Genomic DNA, 22028 nt, shown 5'->3' with positions numbered 1-22028 from the left:
GGTCCCTGCTGAATCTACCACATGTTGATCCATCTATGTCCAGCTTTAGTTTAACTGTTCTTTAGTCACCAACACATTTTTGCATCTTGGTTGGTTAGACAAGCCTTTCTCGAGTTTTCTAACACTAAGGAACCTTTAAAATAAATTTCCAATCTCAGGGAACCCTTTCTAATAGTTCCTTTATCTACCCCTCGCTGTACATTAGCATGATAGTCAGTGGGAGGAGTGCTCCTCACTTTTGTGGTCAATGGAAAAAAATCACAGCCTTTACAGATAGCTAAAAAGATCATTTATGCCAGTGGTTATTTATTTGAGGGGCAGAAACTGCTCACTCCTCAGGGATTGCAACCTCTGGAGAATCCTCCTAGCAATCTCTGGAGGAACCCTAGGGCTCCATGGAACACTGGATAAGAATAGTTGGGGTTGGAAAATACAGTCCAAAAATGCCCATCTGGCCGTGTCTGCTTAGCAAGCCACACTAGGACTTGTGTTTACATTACAGAAGTCTATATCAAAAGTTCAAATAAACTTTTAGATAGCCAAGTAAATATCAAAGTACTGTACACAAGACAAAACGGTGACAGAGGTGAGTACAGTGAATGAAAAGACAGCTGTGACAGGTACTGCATTTTTTACTTATTTGGTGTTATTAAATACACATCTGCTTTGGGGCAGCAAATTCAATACACATTCTTCTCTGGCAATAGTTAATGAAAATCAGCATGACAAGGTTATACTTGGAGCGCAGATATTAGTCTTTTCTTAAATGTCATGTGCTCACAAGTTATGCTGAAATATTTGTGTATGTTTCAGTTTAGTTGCCATGCTAGTTTGAACAGTTAGGTGACCTTCTATTCGAGAAAGCCTCAACCAACTTCATTTTCAGATAAACATTTATTTTTTGGCTTACCTTGAAATAAGGAAAGTGCTCAGTCATAAAATTGTAGATCTCACTCACAGGAAGGCTTCCCGTTTTACTGTTCTTCAGGGCCATAAATATTAGGATGCTTTTAAAATAAATACATACAGTTATTAATAACAGAACACTACATGATTGATAAACAGAAGAGAGATAGAGAAGGAGAGGTTCAGGTAGCAAAGGGTTAATGTGTATTTAAGGTCAAAATGTTTTCTTTTGAGTTTATTTTTTGTTATTTTTGTCTTGTTGAGAATACAGTCTTCACTTTCTGTATCAAGGACACAACAGAAAATTAGAGGATTTCGGGGAAATGCCTACTTAGTTGTTATCAGAACAAGATTTTATACTGGAAAGTTAAAGTAGAACTATGAGGAAAATAAAAAAAATTACATATATAACACAGCCTGCCACTAGAATTGACACAGCAGTTATTTTCTGAGTCTATACTATAACATGATTTATTACCTCTTGATCCTGCAAGCAGATCTGGTGTTTTTCAACTTTACCAGGCCAAGCAGTCTAGCAAAAGTGACAGAGGGTTGAAACAAACCATTTAACACTGACTGGGGGCTTACCATGGTCAGCTGTTATTCATATAGTTAAAACCTTTAATCCGAATTTACAAAAAATAAACTGCTGCTGTAACTGCTCAAAAGGGTATTAGCAACAGATATTAACTTGTTAGTCACTTATGTATAATCCATCTAAATCTACTAGTCCATCTAAGGGTCACCACAGCTGTTTTCTATGTGCCCTGTTCATACATGTGTGGTGGTGTGCATAAAAATGCAACTTAATGGACATGGTGTGAACAAACCCAAGGTTTGCTCATATGAACCGTTTCTCTTAATAATTTCCAAGATTAGAGAAAACAACAATAAATATGGCAGGAATTAGGTTAGTCGTGTCACTTTTTGAGACTCTAGGAACCTGTAGTTGTGAAGCTAGAAATCATTAACCTAGGTTCAACAGCTACAGCAATCTAGGTGGGTTCCATGGAGCTCTCAATATCCTGGAGGATGCTACTGTTCTTAATATTTACACTGTAATTTATTGACATATATATGAAGCTAACGGCCTTAGGAAGGGGCACTATATAAAAGAATAAGTGTCTTTAGTTAAATACCATACATATGAGAGTGTTGAATTGTGCTGTAATCCTGTGATGCTTTAGCCCACTGTCGGCTGATACAGGTCATAGGAGTGCATGATGTACTGCATGCCTGTGATCCATAGGAGAAGTATAGCCAAATGAGCTTTAGCTGTACTTCTCCTTTAAGAGTTAGTTTCAATTAGTTGTTAAGGTTTGGTTTAGGGATTATTTCAATGTTAAATTGTATCTTCAGCCAAAATGTTAATTTGACAGTAGCACAGAGTACAATGTCTTTGCAGGAGGGAGTCCTCCATTCTCCTTGTTTATGTGGATGGATGAATCTGTTTTTTTTTTTGTCTAGTGCACTGACTTAATTAAAAAGAACACTAGCAGTGTATGGCCAGCTTTAGGTTTAGGTATGTGTCCCCATTGGAGAGATATACCCTATTTATTTTTCTTGATAACCAATGTCACCTGCACAGAAACTAATAAGAAATCCAAAATTGTATGACTGTTATCGAACAGGATTAGACGGGAAATTTTTCAACTGGTAACAACTGTCACTAAAGTGATTTTCTTTCTCTTCCTGTTGTGTCTCTGTAACATGAAGTGAAGGTACATTTCTGTAAAGGGATACAGACAGTAAAAAGTTTTAAAAAAGTTTTGACTATAGACACACTTTACGTGATACGTTAGGTGTTAGGGTTCAGAATCAAGTTATGGTTAGGGATAAGTATTCATTTCTGTTACATATTATTTAATATTAAAGGCTTATAAGGTATAGAGAACAAGGATATTGCTGCACAGTCTTTAGTCCTTGATTATGGCACTGAAAGTCTTGCACCAACATTTTTAAAACTAGTATGCTGTAATTGAAACATAAGAAATGTGTGCAAATGTAACCTTACACTACTGTTTAAATGACCTTTGTAATTGCTTCCTCTACTCAGTGGAACAGATTTAGCCTAGTACACATGATGGGAATATCGGAAGAATAATTTTACTCTCATATCAAAAAAGAATAGGTTACTAAAGTTATGAAAATTCTTGCACGATAGAATACAACTTTGGAAGTGATGTAATGCCTTGTATTGTATTGTAATGTATTCTTTACTTTCTGAGCATGCGCAGTATTGGTCACTCAATTTTTTTCATGCAAAACTATACAAATTACATGAAAATTGTTTGTTCTGTTATCTTACAAAAACATTTTCGTACTGGTGCCTTCGGATAAGTTTGCATATACTGTCATGATCGACTCTCAAAAGCTGTGTACTAACGATCAGATTATCGGATGATCGCTCCGAACAAGTTTTTTTGTTTGATTTTCTCATCATGTTTACTAGGCATAAGTTATGAAAGCATTTTTTTATTTCTTTATATGCAATGAAAAAGAAGATTCAACTTGCATGGAACTGGTCTTAAGTTTTGAAATGATTCCAAGGTGCAATAATTCAAGATGATGGAGGAATTTGCCCACTGGTGCATTTTTTTCAGTGGAATTTAGGAGAATGAAAAGGGCATGAACAGTTCAAATAAATAGTCATATTTTCACTGTTAAAAATAACTTTTAGAAAGTCAGACAAAACTAGTACATGTAAAAGGTACAACAGTCCTTTTAAGAGCTGGCGTAGCACACAGAGTACACAACAAAACAAGAGCCATGCAGAACCTCTGCTTGGAACATCTGAGACTCTTACAATGGCCATATAAACAGTTTGTTTTTGGATTCTGTCTGTCGGAACAGTGAAATTTGACAGCCAGGTAGACCTTCACAGTACCCAGTTGTTGGTAAACTTGGTTGATCTGAAGGATTACATAAAAAAAAACAGACTGTATTGGTCGGAGGAAGGGGATAAGACCCACCACCTTTGCTGTATTCTCTGCCAAAAATGTAAACGGAGGTTTCTTCACTTTAATCAGATTTGGAGGTTGGATCTGTTGTGTTACCTTTGAGGCTGTTTTGTTAATAATAGATCTGGATAACTAGCATGTATCAGCTCCATGCTTATCAGTCCTCAGTGTAGGTCAGATCAGGCTATGGTCTCAAGTCTATGGTGTGAAGCAAATGCCTACAGTGCATTCACTCACAGAGGAACAGATAGAAAAACCTAGTCCAATTCTATAGCACCCCTTGAGATGAACAGGCTGCTGGTTCTGCCTTCCTGCTTCCCCTCTCGTCTTCACATATTTGTGTTTATGTGCGACAAATGTGATGCTGAGCCTCCATGATTCAAAGAACTGAAATCCAATCAATGAAAGGTCCAGGGATAGACAAGCTGGGGAGGAAAAGACTAAATCATGCTAGACATCCTCCAGCCAGGAAATGAGATGGGCCCTGACTTGCTGCTGATTATGATGCATACTATGAGAAGCTCACAGTGTGCGGTTAACTCAGAATAAGCTATTTCAGTACAGGAGAAGAGCTTGTACAACTGTATTGTGTATGTTGGACTAAAGTGTGGAAATAGGGGAAAAACAAAATGGGGTAAATGTGGAGGTGCTCTTTGTACTTGTTTTGTTTGGACTTTTTTCATCTAATATTTATAATTTTAACTAAAAAGATAAGAAGAAAGGATACTGCAAGTTTCACCACTAAATATTGCATTGTGAGAAGTAAAAATGCTCTCTCTAATAAATTTTCACTCTTAAGCTGTGCACACTAGGTATCAATATCATGAGACAAAGTAAGAGGAGACATTCAAAAAGAGAAGATGATCCCTTTTTGAGGCTTACCTGTAGGAATAGATAGGTTTGGGGTAGAGAGGCTGTTGGGGCTCTATGCCAGCTTGTGGTGCGATCCTTTGATAAGGGTAATGTGATGCAGAAATGTATGTAACAGGATAGCTCCCACCTGTAGAATACTGTAACAAACCAAGAAGAAACATGAGCAATGTCAAAGGCTTAACCTGAAAAAAGCTGTTTTAAATTTTTTTTGTTTGAATGTCCCAATAGTGTACAGGTAGCACAGACCCCTGATGGGCCCACTGATTTTCCCCAAATTCTTTTCCCAAATGGGAGCACAAGCAGCCAGGCACACAACAACTCAAAACTCAATGACCAGGCAAATAATATATTTTTATGCTTTAATGCTCGTTGAACTTGGTTGGGATGCACGGTGGGTTTTGCATCAGGATAATTACCCTCTTGACAGACAATAGAAGAACAAGCAATCCTTGGGGCTCCAAGTAAAGGTAAGGTTCCATTTCAGCAGGACTGAAGCAGATGCTCAAAGGGTTAGAGCAGAGAACAGTCAGTCACTAGGATCCTACACTCAGTCCTGTACACACAATGTCCCTGTATATTTAGATGCCTCCAGCTTTTTCCAGAAAATAAACCCCCCAGCTCTCACTGAGCTGGAACTGTGATGAACTCCTGCAAATTTCAGCTACACTGCTTAGACAGGCAGCACCCTTCAGGCTGGGGTCTTCTCCTCCTGGACAAGAACCCCGCTGCTCCAGGACCCAGACTATTTATGCATTCCATGGCCACCTACTGGGTATTCTCTCCCAGGGATTGGCCGACCAATATTCTGCCTTTGCCAACATTCCAGAATTCTAGAGTACAGTAAAACAAAAGGTGTACAAAGTAATTTTCTTTTAAACTCCTGTGCCCTGCCAGCATGCTGTAGAGAAGGAGGTTTGTGCTCCGTGTGGAAGTAGTGGCCTCTCTGCAGAGGTTCAACATGCCCCCTGCTGAGTCAGATCTGGAGCTTTCCAATCAGGAGGGAGCATGAGTTCTGCTGATGGCAGAGCTATAGATCACATCTTTGTTTTTATGTGCCTAGAATATATTAACTGGTTAAAACTGACATTTCCATCTGTCTTCAAATGATTGGGTAAAGTGAAGAGCTGCTGCTTCCATGAGGAATTTTCAGGCACAATGCAGGTTTGCAGTAAGCTCCAGGCAAAGATGGAAACTAACCATACGGCACACTGATAATGCAGATGGGTGTGCACTATTGAACAAAATAGATTTATATTTGGGGCTTGCCTAAAATTTACCTATGCACAGAATATAGTCCCTATCCGCCAGAGTATGCCACCAGGTTTACTCATCCCCTTCCCCCACCCCTCTTTTGAAGAGAGTTTATGCTATTCAAAGAATCAATACATTTAATGCATGTTGAATTTGTTTTGACAACAGTCTATTGCAATGCATTTTCTTTAATGAAAAGGTTGTAAAATCATTTATTTTCACAGAAATGATTGACAAGGATAAATACATTAGCAAAGTCCTAATCATTTATTACTATAAATATGTCTTTGGTTGCTTAGAAAGGTGAAGGTAACAGATTAAAAGCCTAAACAGCTGACCTTTTTAATTCATCTTTGAAGGATATGGAGGGGTGTGGACATGGGAGATCAAGGTGGAACATGGACATAGTTTTGGATTTTATATAAATGATGAATAGGTGCCTAGCCAGGAATTTAGACTTCAAAGTGTGAGTGTATACTAGAGGTTTATTGAGGGTGGGAAGAGAAGATGACTTACAAAGTACAATGTCATGAATTGGTCGCGTGATTGTATTCCTTTTCAAATAGACATTTAACTGAAAGTATAACTAAAGGCATTTTTTAAAAACCTTTTTGGATAGAGTGGAGAGGGATTAGAAACCCTATCTGGTCTTTATTGCAGTCTGTGCCCCCATTGGGGAGATTCCTCTCGTTGTCCTGGTGACCATTATCACTAGAAGTGAAAGTGTGAGAAAATCCCAAATTTGGAGTTGTCCCCAGAACAGTAATATAGGGGAAATCTTCCAATGGGGACATCATTTCTGGTGACCCTGGTGAAAACCAGGGATTCCCTTTAACTTCCTGTTTTGGCTGTAGAACACAGATGGCCTCAGCTTTGTTTATGACAGAGCCACACAGGGGACAATTCACAAAATGGTATCTTGCCACATCCAAGTTTGCGGTAAGATACGGCACAAAAGTTTGTCGGCATTCATTAAAAAAACGCTACTAAAATACCACATTTTATGAAGTCATTCAGTACTTTAGTAGTGAAAACATGCGGTAATGTAACGAGTCATCAGCTATCAGCAGGGAGTAGGTAGCCATATAATGCCCAGCCACAGTCACTGATTGCAGGTGTCGCTCTGATTATTCTCTGAATGGTGGTGTGTCTACAATTTCCTGAAAAGTATCGCTGAGCTTTCTGGAGCTATATAAATTGTTGGAACTATGTAAATAACATCAGATGGTGTTCTCTGTAATGCTGAAAAATTTGTTCAAGAATTTAAGAAAATGGCATTAAAACTGAACTCCAGGAATTTAGCCACCTTCTAAAATGTGCAAGCTTACTATGGGTTAAGTCCAATGAGGTGTACAGTATGTCACCTCATGGACATATCTCTTTTATTTGCAGCTGAAAATTTTATTGTATCGGCACTCTAGCAGAAGCAATGCTGATTTCTCACATGGCAGCTGCTGTACCTGCCCCTCCTCTCAGCTGTCCATTCACAGAAGGTTTTGTATTTTGTGAATGGGCACATATAATACAAAGTGCCCTATGATCAAGGCCCTCTCCTCCAATCCTCGCCGACTCTTCTCCACCTTTAACTCTCTACTCTCTCCACCCCCACCTCCACCCAGCACCTCACTCACCGCCCTTGAGATTGCCAATCACTTCAAAAACAAGATTGACACAATTCGCAAGGACATCGCCGCAACTCACACTCCCTCTCAACCCGTCCCCTCTCACACAGCTACCCCCTCATCACCCCTCTCCCTCGACACAACCCGCAGGGACTTCGTCACTTCTCAAACTCCCTCCAACCCCGTCCCCTCTCACACAGCTACCCCCTCATCCCCCCTCTCCCACGGCCCCACCACTGCTCTGACCTCCACTTCCACCCCACCCAACATTCCTCATACTGAAGCCCCCTCAACACTCCACACCTTCGACCTTACTACCATCGAGGAAGTCTCCAAGGTCCTCTCTGATTCCCGCCTCACCACCTGCCCCCTCGACCCTATCCCCTCACAACTCCTACGACCTCCCTCCCCCTCCATCCTACGCTCCCTCACCCACATCTTTAATCTCTCCCTCTCCTCCGGCACATTCCCCCCCCTCTGAAGCATGCACACATCACCCCCATACTTAAAAAGCCCTCCCTGGACCCCAATGACCCGAACAACCTCAGACCCATCTCCCTGCTCCCATTCACATCCAAACTCCTTGAGCGCTTAGTCTACACCCGCCAATGACAACAACCTCCTCGATCCCCTACAGTCCGGCTTCGTCCCCTACACTCCAACGAAACTGCCTTACTCAAACTCTCCAACAACCTGCTAACCGCCAAAGCTAATGGCCACTATTCAGTGCTCCTACTCCTTGACCTCTCCGCGGCCTTCGACACAGTCGACCACCCCCTCCTCCTCAAAAAACTACACTCCCTCGGCCTCAGAGATTCTGCTCTCTCCTGACTTTCATCCTACCTGTCACAATGCTCTTTCAAAGTTACCTATAACGCTACCACCTCGCCCTCACTCCCCCTCTCTGTTGAGGTCCCTCAAGGCTCCGTCCTCGGGCCCCTTCTCTTCTCCATCTACACCTCCTCCCTTGGCCAACTCATACACTCTCACAGCTTCAACTACCACCTCTATGCCGACGACACACAAATCTATCTCTCAACCCCCCACCTCACCCCCTCAGTCTCCGCCCGAATCACAAACCTACTGAGCGACATATCAGACTGGACACTTCCTTAAACTGACACTTCCTTAAACTGAACCTCTCCAAAACCGAGTTTCTTGTCTTCCCCCCAGCACGCACACCACCCCCCATTGACTTCTCCATCACGTCCAACAATGCCACCATCAAACCCGCCCCGCATGCCAGAGTACTGGGTGTCATTCTGGACTCCAACCTATCCTTCCAGCCCCAAGTCCAATCGTTAACAAACTCATGCAGACTCCACCTCCGCAACATCGCCAAAATACACACATTCCTAACCCCAGAAACCACTAAACAGCTCATCCACTCCCTCATCATATCACAACTCAATTACTGCAACTCCCTCCTTACTGGCCTGCCTCGCCGCTGGCTATCCCCGCTTCAGTCGATCCTGAATACGGCAGCCAGACTCATTCACCTTTCCAACCGCTCCATTTCCGCCACCCCCCTCTGCCAATCCCTCCACTGGCTTCCGATTGCGCAACGGATCAAATTCAAAATCCTAACACTGATGTACAAAGCTGTCCACCACACTGCCCCGAACTACATCACTGACCTAATATCCAAGTACCACCCAGCACGCACTCTCCGCTCCTCACAAGACCTCCTTCTCTCTAGTTCCCTAGTCTCCTCCTCCCATGCCCGCCTCCAGGACTTCTCCAGGGTGTCACCCATCCTCTGGAACTCCCTGCCCCAACCCATCAGATTATCACCTACTCTCCTCTCCTTTAGGCGCACCCTGAAAACCCACCTCTTCAGGGAAGCCTACCCCACCCCCTGCTAACTTCTGACCTCCTCCACTCTACCTACCACTCCACAGCTATCTCTTCCTGTACCACCATCCCCTCCCTCCTAGATCGTAAGCTCGAAAGAGCAGGGCCCTCGAACCCCTCATGTTTTGCATTGTATTGTTATTGTTCTGTCACATGTTCTGTCCCCCTTTGTAATATACAGCGCTGAGCGAACTGTTGGCGCTTTATAAATATTGTATAATAATAATAATCGGGTATGAGAAGAGAAGGGGTGGGCAGAATGGTTGTATATGACACTGCAGTTGGGGAGCTGGATTATAGCAATAGCTGTATTCCCAGCACTCAGTAAAAATGTAGCATGTAAATTAAACAGATAAGTACAGGAGGTGGCATTCACCTCATTGGACTTAACCCATAGTAATCCTGCACATTTTAAAAAGTGGTTGAATTCCTGTAGTACAGCTTTAAGGAAGACAGGCATAATGTGTTTATATGGATGACACAATAAATATTTGTATAAAATATTTCACAAGATATTTGAGATGTGTTTTGTAAGCATGCTTACAACTTGAACTATCTGTTCAAGTAAAAATATATCTCTATATCCTGTCTACATTTCCATTTTTATTCCTGAAAAATCAAATTTTTCATAAAAATGAATTTACTACTAAATGACAAGCACTATGACATTTTTCACACTTCTGTTACTGAGAGTGATAATGATATTAGACAAGTACTGGAAGGTACACACTTAGAGCAGTCATTAATATGTCCACACCTTAGATGATGACAGGATAACTACAATTAATCTTATTCCTCTGTGGAAGAGACATGGCCCAGCTGGACTGATATACACCTGGGGATTTCTCCATTTATACAGTTCATTCACACGTTTTAACTTATCTGTAGAATTTGCAAGTTACCATTTATAATCCCCAACTGTTTTTACATGCTGATGAAAACATGAAAGCCAAACTCAAGTCAAAATCTTTTGTTAGAATGAAAAATGATTAGTCTGTCAACTTTTTACTGCTTTGTGTGCCCTTGGACAAATTTCTGTTCCCTTCCTTGTAACAGGGAGCCACTTACCCTTCGGGGTTGCTCTACTCAATTAGTGGAAGGGTCTTTGAGCCTACCGTATATAGAGAGATAGTGAGGGATGAGCAGAGGGGTAAAGAGAGAGTCAAGAAGGAAAAGAAGATGTAGAGGTGTAGTGAAAGGGAGCACACCTCCTCAGAGGAATACTCATAGCAGGACCTGGGGCCTACATACACTGTTGTAGCCATGGCTTGGTATGAGCAATCACACCACAACACCCCATCTTGACACCAGTTTTTGGGACAAAATGCAAATTAACTCAGCCAATACCTGGGAGAATAAAAGCTAGTTCAGGTTAGGAGTTGTGGTGTTTCGATGGCCGGAAGGTTCTTATGGTGCACCAGCCATGATACCTGGAACCCTGTATTACACTGGCCTCAAATATGAGCATTGACCTCATGAGAACTGCATGTATAACCACAGTATCAGGAGTTGTCTGTAGTGATGAATTCTTCTAACCAAGCCTACGGTCTGAGAAGTTGAACCTGTAATGTCTGTAAATTGAAACCAGAGGGACTAGTATGAGGCTTTGACCTATTATCCCTAAAAAGTTGTGATACACATGGGGTCATCTTTAGGTCCAGGAACTGGCTTAACATCCCAGACTGTAGGGGGCTCGCTACATCTTGTCTATTGAATTAGTGTTAGACTGAACAGTATGTGTTAGGAAAAATCTCCAGTGGCCATTGAGACAAATATTAGGACATTTTTATATTATAATTGGGAATATTTAGAGCCTCTGTTAGGTTTTTATTGTCTGTTGCATTGTGATTTTCCCTCACGTCCTGTCCAAGTGACAGGTGTCTGGCAGAACAGTGATTGAAGTGAATTCAGTACCATAACAGTACAACCTCTACTGCCTACAATGACATGTAGCCAATAATTATTTTTCTTCACTTCTTAAAGGCTACATTTACCTATTGAGAAAAAATAATAACTGCACTTATTTTTGTAGGAAAAAAATGTGCATTTATTATTTTTTCTCTCAGGAGCCTGCAAAGCATTGCACCTGTGATCAGTGGATCAGGGGTGCAATGTCAAGCTCCTGCCGACAAGCACTGCAGCTTTTACCCTGCAGCTCCCTTATGGGCTGAGTGTTTACAAGCTTGTGAATGATCTACAAGATCCACATTAGCGCCCTCAAAGTTCATTGAGAACTACAAGCCCTCAGCCGCAATGGCTGATAGAACATGTAGTTATCTAATTTTTACAGCTGGTAATAGATGATGAGGCTGTGTAGCCAGAGACCTGCCAAATTATTGGTGTAACGTGTAACATGTTCTGAAAGGGGAACTTATTCTTAATTATGTTTTCCCCCTTTCTCACGTTTTTTCAGTCTTGGAAAAAGTATGGAAGGGCTAGAACCACTGTCTTTTTGCTGGCTGTGTCCCATTAGGGATGTTCTCTTTTGCTTAATATTCTGGTGAACATGTTGTAACTGTGACGAGAATGCAGGGAAATTTCCAATGGAGCAACAGCAGTAAAAAGATAGCTGGAAATAAATTCTGAGGATGTGTAGCAGGAGGCATGCGCAGCTGCTCTATTTTCAAAATGTGACAGCGGGTGCGGGGAGAAAAACCCCCACCCACTCTCACCAGGAGTGGGGGTCCAGGTGCAGGGGGCAGGTCTAGGATATGTTACGCATTACACTTAAATTATGGGTGTAACATGTAAAATGTTCTGAAATGTGAACTTATTCTTAATTATGTTTTCCCTCTTTCTCAAGTTTTTTTCAGTCTTGGAAAAGGTATGGAAGGATAGAACCACTGTCTTTTTGCTGACTGTGTCCCATTAGGGAAGTTTTCTTTTGCTTAATATTCTGGTCGACATATTGTAACTGTGACAAGAATGTAAAAAGGTAATGGAGCTTCAATCCTTTCCCTTTTTAATAATGACAAATGTTCACTTCCTATCCAGGTGACATTTTAACTGAAAGTGATAGAATTTTCTGAATGGAGCCACAAACAGCAAAAAAATGTAAGATTTAAACACTTTCCAAAACCTAAACAAAATGTAATGCAATCCCATTGTGCATCAACACAAAATCAGAACCTTGAATGTACTTCTTTTCTCTTGACATACATGTCCATTATTTGGCAGAAGCTGGCCATACTTCCAGTCACTCAGAGAGATGAATATAAGATTGTATAAAAAATTCCAACCCATCTACTTTCATGAATCCCCCTGGTTACATAATGCTCGTATAATCATGTAAAAAAAAAAACACCTTACTCTTAAACGACTCTGTAATCCATAGCACTCTTTATGAGGTACATTCCGAACAAATCTAAAACATGTAATGATGAATCATTTAGATTATTAGTCAGAAGACTTGTCTCACTATCTTGTAAATTCTCCCATTTAATTCGCCATTCAGGGAAATAGGCAAATACTTCACAGGCTTGATAGCACATGCAAAGCCTTGGCTTAAAATAGAACTCACAGAACAGTTTAATATTTGTATATAGTTGTGCCAAACACATGTAGCAGGTAATTCCTCATGTCTAATTGGAACATTTTAAGCAACTTGTCTCTTGGGTACCTAAAATACAGTCAATTTAGAGTGAAAGCTACAGGTATGTTGCAAGTGAGCTAAAATTTGAGGTGCTCCATTTTATCTAATTCAGCCCTTAATTTCTTTAAAGTGTTCATTCAATTTTTCTTCCTCTTCTTTCTCTATGGATGACCGCACGGACCAATCAGAACTGCTCTGATCCTTCTTGGTGTCCCTAGGGAAAAAAGAGGAGTGCAGCTTTCAAACCCCAGGACCTCTGCAACAGCTACATGGACAGTGAGACTGTGTCACCCACAGGGGTTGGTACAACGCAGAGCTGCTGGGGGAGGTTGGAGGATGTAGGGCACTCACTTTTTTATTTTTATCTAAAAAGGTGAACTTACTCTTTAAAATGTAAACATGTTTATATGTTAGGGCTCACACAGTAAAATTAGAGCAAACCAAAACCAACAAGATCACTTGTTTCCTTTGAGAGTTTAAAGTGATTCTAAAGCTTCATATATTTTTGTTTAATAACAAACATGTAATGCTTACCTGTTCTGTGCAGTGGTTTTGCACAGAGAAGCCTTGACCCTTTTCTTCATGGGTCCGCCATCAGCACTCCTGGCCCCTCCCCACTGCTGAGTGCCCCCAGAACAAGCTGCTTGCTCTGGGCTCGCTCAGGTGTACTCACTGCTGAACCACATTTGTGTGCCCCTGTTCTCACCTCACTGGCTGTGATTGACAGCATGGCTCCCGCTGCTGTATCTGAGCCATTTAGGAGGCAGAGACCTGGGAGAGCTTCTGCTTTCATGCACAGTGCTGGATTGGAATCTGGCTCAGGTGAATTTATCAAATACATATATGAGAGCTGTTTTACCTGCCAAAGAATTTGTATTTCTGTCAACCCAGTTGTGAGAGTTACACAGCTCTGCTACACAGCACAGCCTTGTCTGGCACAACCCTACACTGCACGTCTCCTCTCCACCTCCATCCTGTGACTGAATAGTGAAAGGAAAATCAGCAGACTAGAAAAAACAATCTTGATCCAGTGATGTGCATGACAGCAGAGGCTCTCTCCTTCCTCATTGGCTCAGGAACAGCAGTGGGAGCCATAGGCTGTCAATCACTGCCAGTGAGGTGGGAGCTCGGCGTGGAGCTGAGCCACGATCTGTGTGTCTTATAGAGATTTGTGTGTCCTATAAATACACAGAGCTGGCTCAAAATGAGCACATACTGTAAATGCCCCCAGAGCAAGCAGCTTGCTCTGGGGGCACCTGATGGGTTGGAAGAGCCATGAGAGCCAACGGGGAAGAGGAGTAGTGGTTCTGTTCTGTGCAAAACCATTGTACAAAAAAGGTAAGTATGAAATGTTTGTTATTTTTAACTGGTTCCCTATTGATGGCCAAGAGGGGGGGGTCTCTCTGTCTGGGTTGCAGTCATATGACGTCATCCCGAAAACACGCTTCACATGTGCCCCATGGACAGCGTTACAGTGCAATCTGTCACCTGCACTGGACAGAGAGGATGACAGATCACTGTACTGGGCTGCTTTGGTACCATGTGATGGCTGTGACCAATCACATCAGGTCACATGGCAATTTTTCGCAATGGATGGCTTCCATTCATAGCCATTCATTGTGTACTATTGTGTTGCTCTCTGTGATTGGTCACAGTGATTACATGATACAGACAGGACCAATCACAGCCCATCTGTACCATGTGATTAGCTGTTTCCAATCACAGCTAATCACAACAATACACACTTAATGAATGGATGAATGGATTAATTCACAACAAATAGTTGTTTATAACAGTGATTATCACAGTTATAAGCAATCATAGGTTGAGAAAAAAATCCTGATCACCTCCCCAGAGTATTACAGTGTTACTTTGGTAACACTGTACTGCTCTGGTCACAGTATGTATAAAAAAATTTAAATATTTAAAAAGTAATAAAAATAAAATTAAATTGAAAGAACTATTATTTTTTTTTATATACTGCCACCAGTCAGTGTACCTTGTAGTCAGATTATATGGTATATATTACACTTGTATGGTAGCGCCAAGTTCACACATCACTGAGCAAAGTCGCAAAATCGTTTTCAGTGTCTGATGACGAACTTCCCCACGAATCATTATCACTCAATTCTGCAAGTGATTCTAATTTACTATCGCTGTTCTCTAGCTGGTCTAAAACCGCTTTTGACCTAAAGGGATGCTTTTTGGACGCCATGGACATTTCTCAGTTTCCAGGCAGAAAGAACGGTAAAAATGCAGGCAGGGCACAGGACAAAGCACTCGGGACAACATGTATGTGAAATGGTTTGATACAGTAATGTTTTACTATGTGATTTTAGTGAATTTAGTGAATGTCACTTTTCAATTTTCCATTTTCCCACCAGTTCCGTCCCCATACCTCCCAACGTAGCAGGGAACAGAACCCAGAAGACAGATGCCCGCATCGGCTGGAGGACATTGCAGGGGACACTGCAGGAGGGACATCGCGGGAGCGCAGGACAAGGTAAGTCAAGAAGAGATCCCGGAGCAATGCTGTAAAGTATTCCCGAGTGTAGCTCGGGGTTACCGCTTGTGGTGCTGAAACCTTACACCGAGCTACACTCGGGAATACCTCCAGGGAGGTTAAATGGTACAAGGAATAAGGGGGTGATTTACTAAAACTGGAGGGTGCAAAACCAGGTGCAGCTCTGCACAGAAATCTGCTTCCAGATTGTTTTTGGCAAAGCGTAATTGAACAAGGTAAAGTTAATTGGCTACCATGCAGTGCTGTACAAGATTTTGCACTCTCCAGGTTTAGTATATCAACCCTGTAGTCTCCTGCATAGTTGAGCTCTTGGGCAGCTTTCTAGAAAAACCATTAAATATTATAATAATGTGATCAGATTTGAGTCTTGCAGGTTAAGGCAAATAAAAAAAGACTTTTATCTGTTTCCTAAGCAGTAAAGATTTTTCACTGCTTAGTGAATCTTCTACAATATACACCTTGCAGCAGGGCAACTCCTAACAATATGTAGGAAATCTCCTCAAGGCCTTTAAGAATAGGGGATACATGATTCACAGCTTGTCAGGCTGCCAGTCTGCAGGTGGATACAGTAGATACTGGTAACAGTAGATGATAGCATGTTGCAGCTTGTCAATGTTATTCTTCAGCCTAAGGCATTTCTTTGTTTACTAGTGTTTCAATGACTTGTGCAAATGTGTTGTAGTAATGCTGGCATCAGACTTCAGAAAGGGAGGAACCTGTTCTTCATTTTTCTATTAATTATAAAATGTGATTTCAGCAATATTGACTTCAGGACACCTACAATGTTGAACAATGCTCCGGGAACAAGATGATAGACGGTAGGCTGGGAGAAGACCTATGCAAATAGCTCTCTATCATAACATACATGGATGCACCCTGTTTAGATAAAGAATAAATAGATGTCATCACCCATCATATAGGGATCTTTGAGAATTTTAGTATGCTGATAATCAGTAAAGTCACTTCTCACTTGTTATCTTCTATGGAACAGTCAACCTACTATGGCTCCAGATACAAGCCATTATACACATATGAAGTCCATGTTATGGAAATGATACAGGGCTGTGCCATATTGTACAACATCAAAAAAATCCATATTTATTGAATGGAAGAATGTTGCCATTTATAATCTGAACTACATCAGAAGCACTGCTGTGTCTATGAAACACATTATATATCTATCCAATCCAGCACAACAGCACCCTCAAGTATATATATGTCTGGTCATTCCTCAGTGTAAGCATCCTGTGTTTCTGAGGTTGGCCGGATCACTTCTCAATTCCTAAGACTTACTAGTGAGTAGAAAATCAGGAAGAAAGAGGTAGTGCCCTCTAAGTGCAGTATAAAAGCTCTTTAATAGGTGAAAAATAATAATAATATAGGCCACTCACAAAGGTAAAAAGGTTCAGAATGTCTCTTGTCTTTTTTCCACACTACAGCTTTTTTTTTTGTGAATGGGTAGCGGTAGCATGTACCCCATACTCATTCATGTGGGGGGGGGGGGCCTGAGCTCTTGGGGCCCTCTTGCAAAAGGGGGCTTCCAGATTCTTATAAGCCTCCCACCCGCAGACCCCCACGACCACAGCCCAAGGTTGTGGGGAAGAGGTCCTTGTCCCCGTCAACATGGGGACAAGGTGCTTTTGGGGGGAACTCCCCATACCCCAAAGCACCCCCCCAAGTTGTGGGCATGTGGCCTGGTATGGTTCAGGAGGGGGGACATTCGCGCTCACTCACCCCCCCTTTGGTATGGATTTTGGGGGGAACCCCACACCATTTTTTTTCATTTTGGCGTGGGGCTTCCCCTCAACATCCATACCAGACCCGAAGGGCTTGGTATGGACAGTAGGTGGGGGCTGCACGCCATTTTTTAAATTATTTTTTAATTGCCGGCAATTCTTTCTTTTACATTCAGCTCTCAGTGGGAATCCCGCGACAGCTGAAACATTAATGCATGCTTTTCACTACTAAAATACCGCATGACTTGATAAAATAACTCATGCGGTATTTTTGTAGCCTTTTTTAGTGAATTTACTGTTTTTCAGTGCATTCTGGGCATTTGGGAGGGTCTCCTGAGGTTATCTTTTAAAAACGCTTCTAAACGCAGAAGTGCATAAATGCAGCTAAATGCATTATGCAAACGCAGCCAAACTGACGTTTTTTAACCTACGTTTTCCAGCAGTCAGTTTCCATCGTTCAGAAGAGTTTTCCAAATGCCCCGTGTAGATGAACCCTAATGAGAGAACACTTGTGGCTAGAGAAAGACGGGGCCTGTTGACAGCACTGGCATTAGAAGTAAAGAAGGCAGAAAGAGACATATTGGGATCTAGTGTTTGTCCTTGAATTTTACTCTCTATTATTGCCAGTTTGTTGCCAAGTGTTGTCAGAACTTCCTGACAGGATCACAGCTTAGGGTCTCTTATTTTTACATAAGTAAACCTTTCCAAATATCAAAGAATAAAGCTAAGCAAATTAACTCATGCTCAGAACTGCAGAAGCTGCTGGAATAAAAGTGAAACGTCTTCCATATTACAGATCAAGTCCCTTCAAATGTTAATAACTAGTACCAGCTGGAACTTTGTGAATGCTATGGCAAAGCTTTTATTCAAACCCTGTACATTGGGGTTGATTTGAATGGAACAGATTAGATAAATGCATCATTAACAGGTGTCATCTGCTTGCAGAGTATATCCATAAAAAGCTCTGGAGTGGAGTTTGCCTTTTGGCTATACTCCTCCTATGGATCACAGGAGTGTAGTTAGTTCTGCACCCCTGTGATCTGTTTTGAGCTTCTAAAGTGGGCTGAAGCCCACTGTTGGACGACGTCACAGAACTGTTCCAGGCTCTGAAAATATCCATATGGTCTGGGTCCACCTAGACGTTTGGACCTGCACCTGGCTCAGCCTCTCAATGATCCACTGAGAGCCTGAGCCAGCCCCTGCCACACCCTCCATGGCCCAGTGCTCCAGTGAGTGCTGGAGGGGCAGAGAAGAGAACCAGAGACTGACAGTCCCCGACTCTCTGCTCACAGAATGCTGAGAACTGAGTGACCATCAGGGTTTGATCGCTCATTTCTCAGTGCAGATTTGGTGGGGGAATGATGCAGAATTGGATCGATGCTGCACCCACCTAGGTGACTATAAATATCATCATATAGGATTTTCCCAAATCCCATACTTCTCTTTAAAGCCCAATTTTATTTTGTAAAATCAGATTCTGATATCAGGACCTACATGATCTTTCTGTTTTCTTTTTCATTTTTGTTTCCTCTGTGCTTGCTCCTCATACTGTCTCCCAGCTGCACTGACTGACCTGAGGTATGTGGATTCCCCTTGGGCCTACCGAGACTTATGGAGACTTTTTGTAATCTCCACTTATGCACGTTCCCATTTTGAACTAAGAATTTATACCCACACACAGGCAGCCTGAGAAACACAGAACCAAAGAAACACCTCTTCTCCTCCACAGTGGCGACTGGCAGTTGCTCCAGAGCTTTGGTTCTGGGTCTCTTGTGCTGCCTGTGTGCATGTGGAGCTGAGAGCAGTTGCACAAAAGCTTGTAGTTCAAAGCAGGAGAATGCACAAAGTGGAGTCCCCAGCAGGACTCCATGGGTCCTGGCAGCTATGGGGTACACCTGCATACTTGAAGTCGGATAGTGTGGCCAGGGGACAGTATGAGGAGCAAGTACACAGGAGAAAAAATTAAAGAAAAAAAAAAACAAGAGCATATAAATCCTGTTATTAGCATCTTTTTTTTTTTTTTTTTTTTTTTTAAAGTGCCTTTAATTTCACACTAATGGGAAACTATAACAGCTTTTTTTTATCAAGTTTATTTTTAGTTTTTGAATGTTAACCCATTTTTTAAAAGACATTTATATATTTTTTTCATTGCTTGTCCAGAAAATGTGTAACTTAAAAGTAAACAGTAAACATTTAGTATATATATATAAAAAAAAAAAAGAAATAAAACACTTCCACATCTCCTGGACTGGAAATTGAAGATCATATGATGGCAGAAATGGTGCGTGTAAAAGGAGTTAAATGATTAAACATGAAGAACTCACCTGTGGAAATGTTTGCGGGGTACAATAGATCTGCTGTGTTGGAGATTGGGACCAATACATCCTTTGCTCTTTCTCGTGTTGCCGCATAACCAAAGAGTGAGGCTTAAGTTTCACATCTGAGCCCAGCTACAAAGAAAAACAAGCTTTGTAATATTTTGTTTCCATATCCATTCTAGTGAAAACCAAATGCAATCGGAATGCTTTCTTTTTTATTTTACAGTTCCAGACAAAAGTGGTGTTTGGATGATTGAAGCAGGTCCCATTTTTAGGTTTTGAAGACCCAGGTTACTGAATTAGTAAAGGTTTTCCTGAACTGAAAAACTAGTGAAAACAGAACCTAAATTAGTAGAGGAAGCCATTGTATTGACTGTTATGTGGGCTTTCTTTGAAGCTGTAGCTAGCTTTATAGATTTGTAGGCTGCTTTGTAGCTGTACTTTTTTTGATGTATGCCTCTTGATGTCAACTAATTTATTCCCACTGAATCCTTTTTATACAACTTTGACAACTGAAGCTCTAGCTGATATTAGCACATGTGTTGTGTAAAACTGAGCTATAGTAAAGCCAAAATTCGCAAAACCCAGTCTTTACTGCTCTTTCTACGCTTTACAGCTAACATTCATTCTTATGCACAACTGGAGTGACAAAGACTCTTAAAATAGAAATCCATCTAAAACATTTAGCGGGATCCTTAGAGCTGTTTGTGTGCTCTGAGGAGATCAAAAGCTCACTATATGTCCTGGAGACCATTGTCACCAGGATAAAAAGTGTGGGAAAGTCAAAATCATACAGCTGTATGCAGTGCTGGATTTATAAGGGGACAACTGACCTGGGCCCCCTGTATACAAAAATAAAATAAAACAACACTAAAAATTATATAAAATAATAAAAAAATATAAAATAAAATCTATAATAATAAAAATTACTTTCTTTTAATAAATGTATCTTGGGAAGTAATATTTTGCCTGCCATTATCTTTAAAGGTTTTACTCTCAAGCAAGCTATACATAGAGCGCTTATGCTCTTTAGGTATTTGGCCTATAAAACTGCATGTGTGTGTGCACAGGTCACCTCAGAATAACGTTGTGTCATGCATTTAAAAATGCGTGCCTGTCATTGAGAATGTAAATCAACTGTGTATGAGACACTCCCCTGAACTGGATGGCCCCAAGGTCTAAATCTGACCCTGTTTGTATGGGAGGGAAAGGGAGGTTTTTGGACACTTGCTGTGGTGACAATCTCTAATTTTTAGATTTTCACATGCTTTCTGTGATATCTCTATAGTAGGTAATTCCCATGTGATGTCAGCCATTCCATTTATTTAACTGAACTTTTAGGCCCCATTCACACTAGTAGATTTGGAGATCACCAGCAGAATCACCTTGATTCCAAATCATGGCATTCTTTATGGCACCCCAAACTCAATTTTGCTGCAATTGTCACGTGAGAGAATTGCCTGCAAATTTTGGCAAAATACACCTTTAAAAATTGTGCAGGAGCCTTTCTTGGGTGACAAACGTGCATAGGGCAACCCATTAAAGCAAATGAGCTACCCTCTGTGGGACAAGATGAAATGAGTGTAAATCAGGTTTCAAAAATTGCAAGTGGGAAATCTTGTTCCCACAATTCAAGATTCGAAAGGGGCTTTAAGCAGTATTTGGAGCCAGAGGAGCCTTCTCTCAGTCTTCTTAAAAAACCTGCCATGGAAAAAAGTTTCTGGAAGTTCAGGGTACCCCACAGAATATATTTTACAGTATGCAATGTTATAATAAAAATGTATACATATGTAAGTTCAACAAATAACATTTCATGCAAGAAGATCATGCACAGATGTGTTAGTATGGCAGTGTGCAGTCAGAACAAGGCTTTGGAACTTTGGGGTCATGCATGCTATTAAACAGATGAGATAGATGAATGGAAAGTATATCTAAACCTGAAAGCAAAAATGTAATATACTGCAGCTTATCATCCTTAAATGTGATAGTTGCATTCATTTTCTTTTTTTTCAGTTTTTTATTTTAATTTGGTTATTTTACCATTAAAACTTCCTAAAGAGTACACTCATTCACTGTTCTATATCTGTGGAGGAGTAACTTTCTCACCCTAGGCTTTTCTCATTAATTAGACTGCAATCACTTCTCCCTTTCCTCATCTGTATTACATAGGGGGTGCTTTGTAGTTCAATCAAGATAGCTGAGAAGGCCGATAACATTGGGGGTTATGTACTAAAACTGGAGCGTGCATAATCTGGTGCAACTTTGCATACAAACCAATCAGCTGCCAGGTTTTATTGCCCAAACTCAATTAAACAAGCTGAAGTTAGAAGCTGATTGGCTACCATGCACAGCTGCACCAGATTCTGAGTGCACCAGTTTTAGTGAATCTACC

The 22028-nt window shown here is 41.2% G+C and overlaps 1 protein-coding gene across 1 annotated transcript in view; it reads right to left on the bottom strand.

The window, feature by feature from the left end:
* The window catches only part of FOXN1 (forkhead box N1), a 126509-nt gene that overhangs the window by 12538 nt on the left and 91943 nt on the right, over positions 1-22028 (bottom strand). The window contains exons 5-7 of the mRNA XM_089693613.1: positions 19643-19768; positions 4749-4876; positions 911-1007 (exon numbers count right to left, since the gene is read on the bottom strand). Of these exons, the coding sequence (XP_089549739.1) occupies positions 911-1007; positions 4749-4876; positions 19643-19768 (351 nt within the window). The remainder of the gene's footprint in view (positions 1-910; positions 1008-4748; positions 4877-19642; positions 19769-22028) is intronic.

Source organism: Staurois parvus, unplaced genomic scaffold (assembly GCF_062004578.1).
Source record: "Staurois parvus isolate SC_StPar_1 unplaced genomic scaffold, SC_StPar_1.0 ptg000635l, whole genome shotgun sequence".
NCBI lineage: Eukaryota > Metazoa > Chordata > Amphibia > Anura > Ranidae > Staurois > Staurois parvus.
The sequence above is the reverse complement of the archived record's forward strand: the minus strand, read 5'-3'. Positions and strand labels throughout refer to the sequence as shown.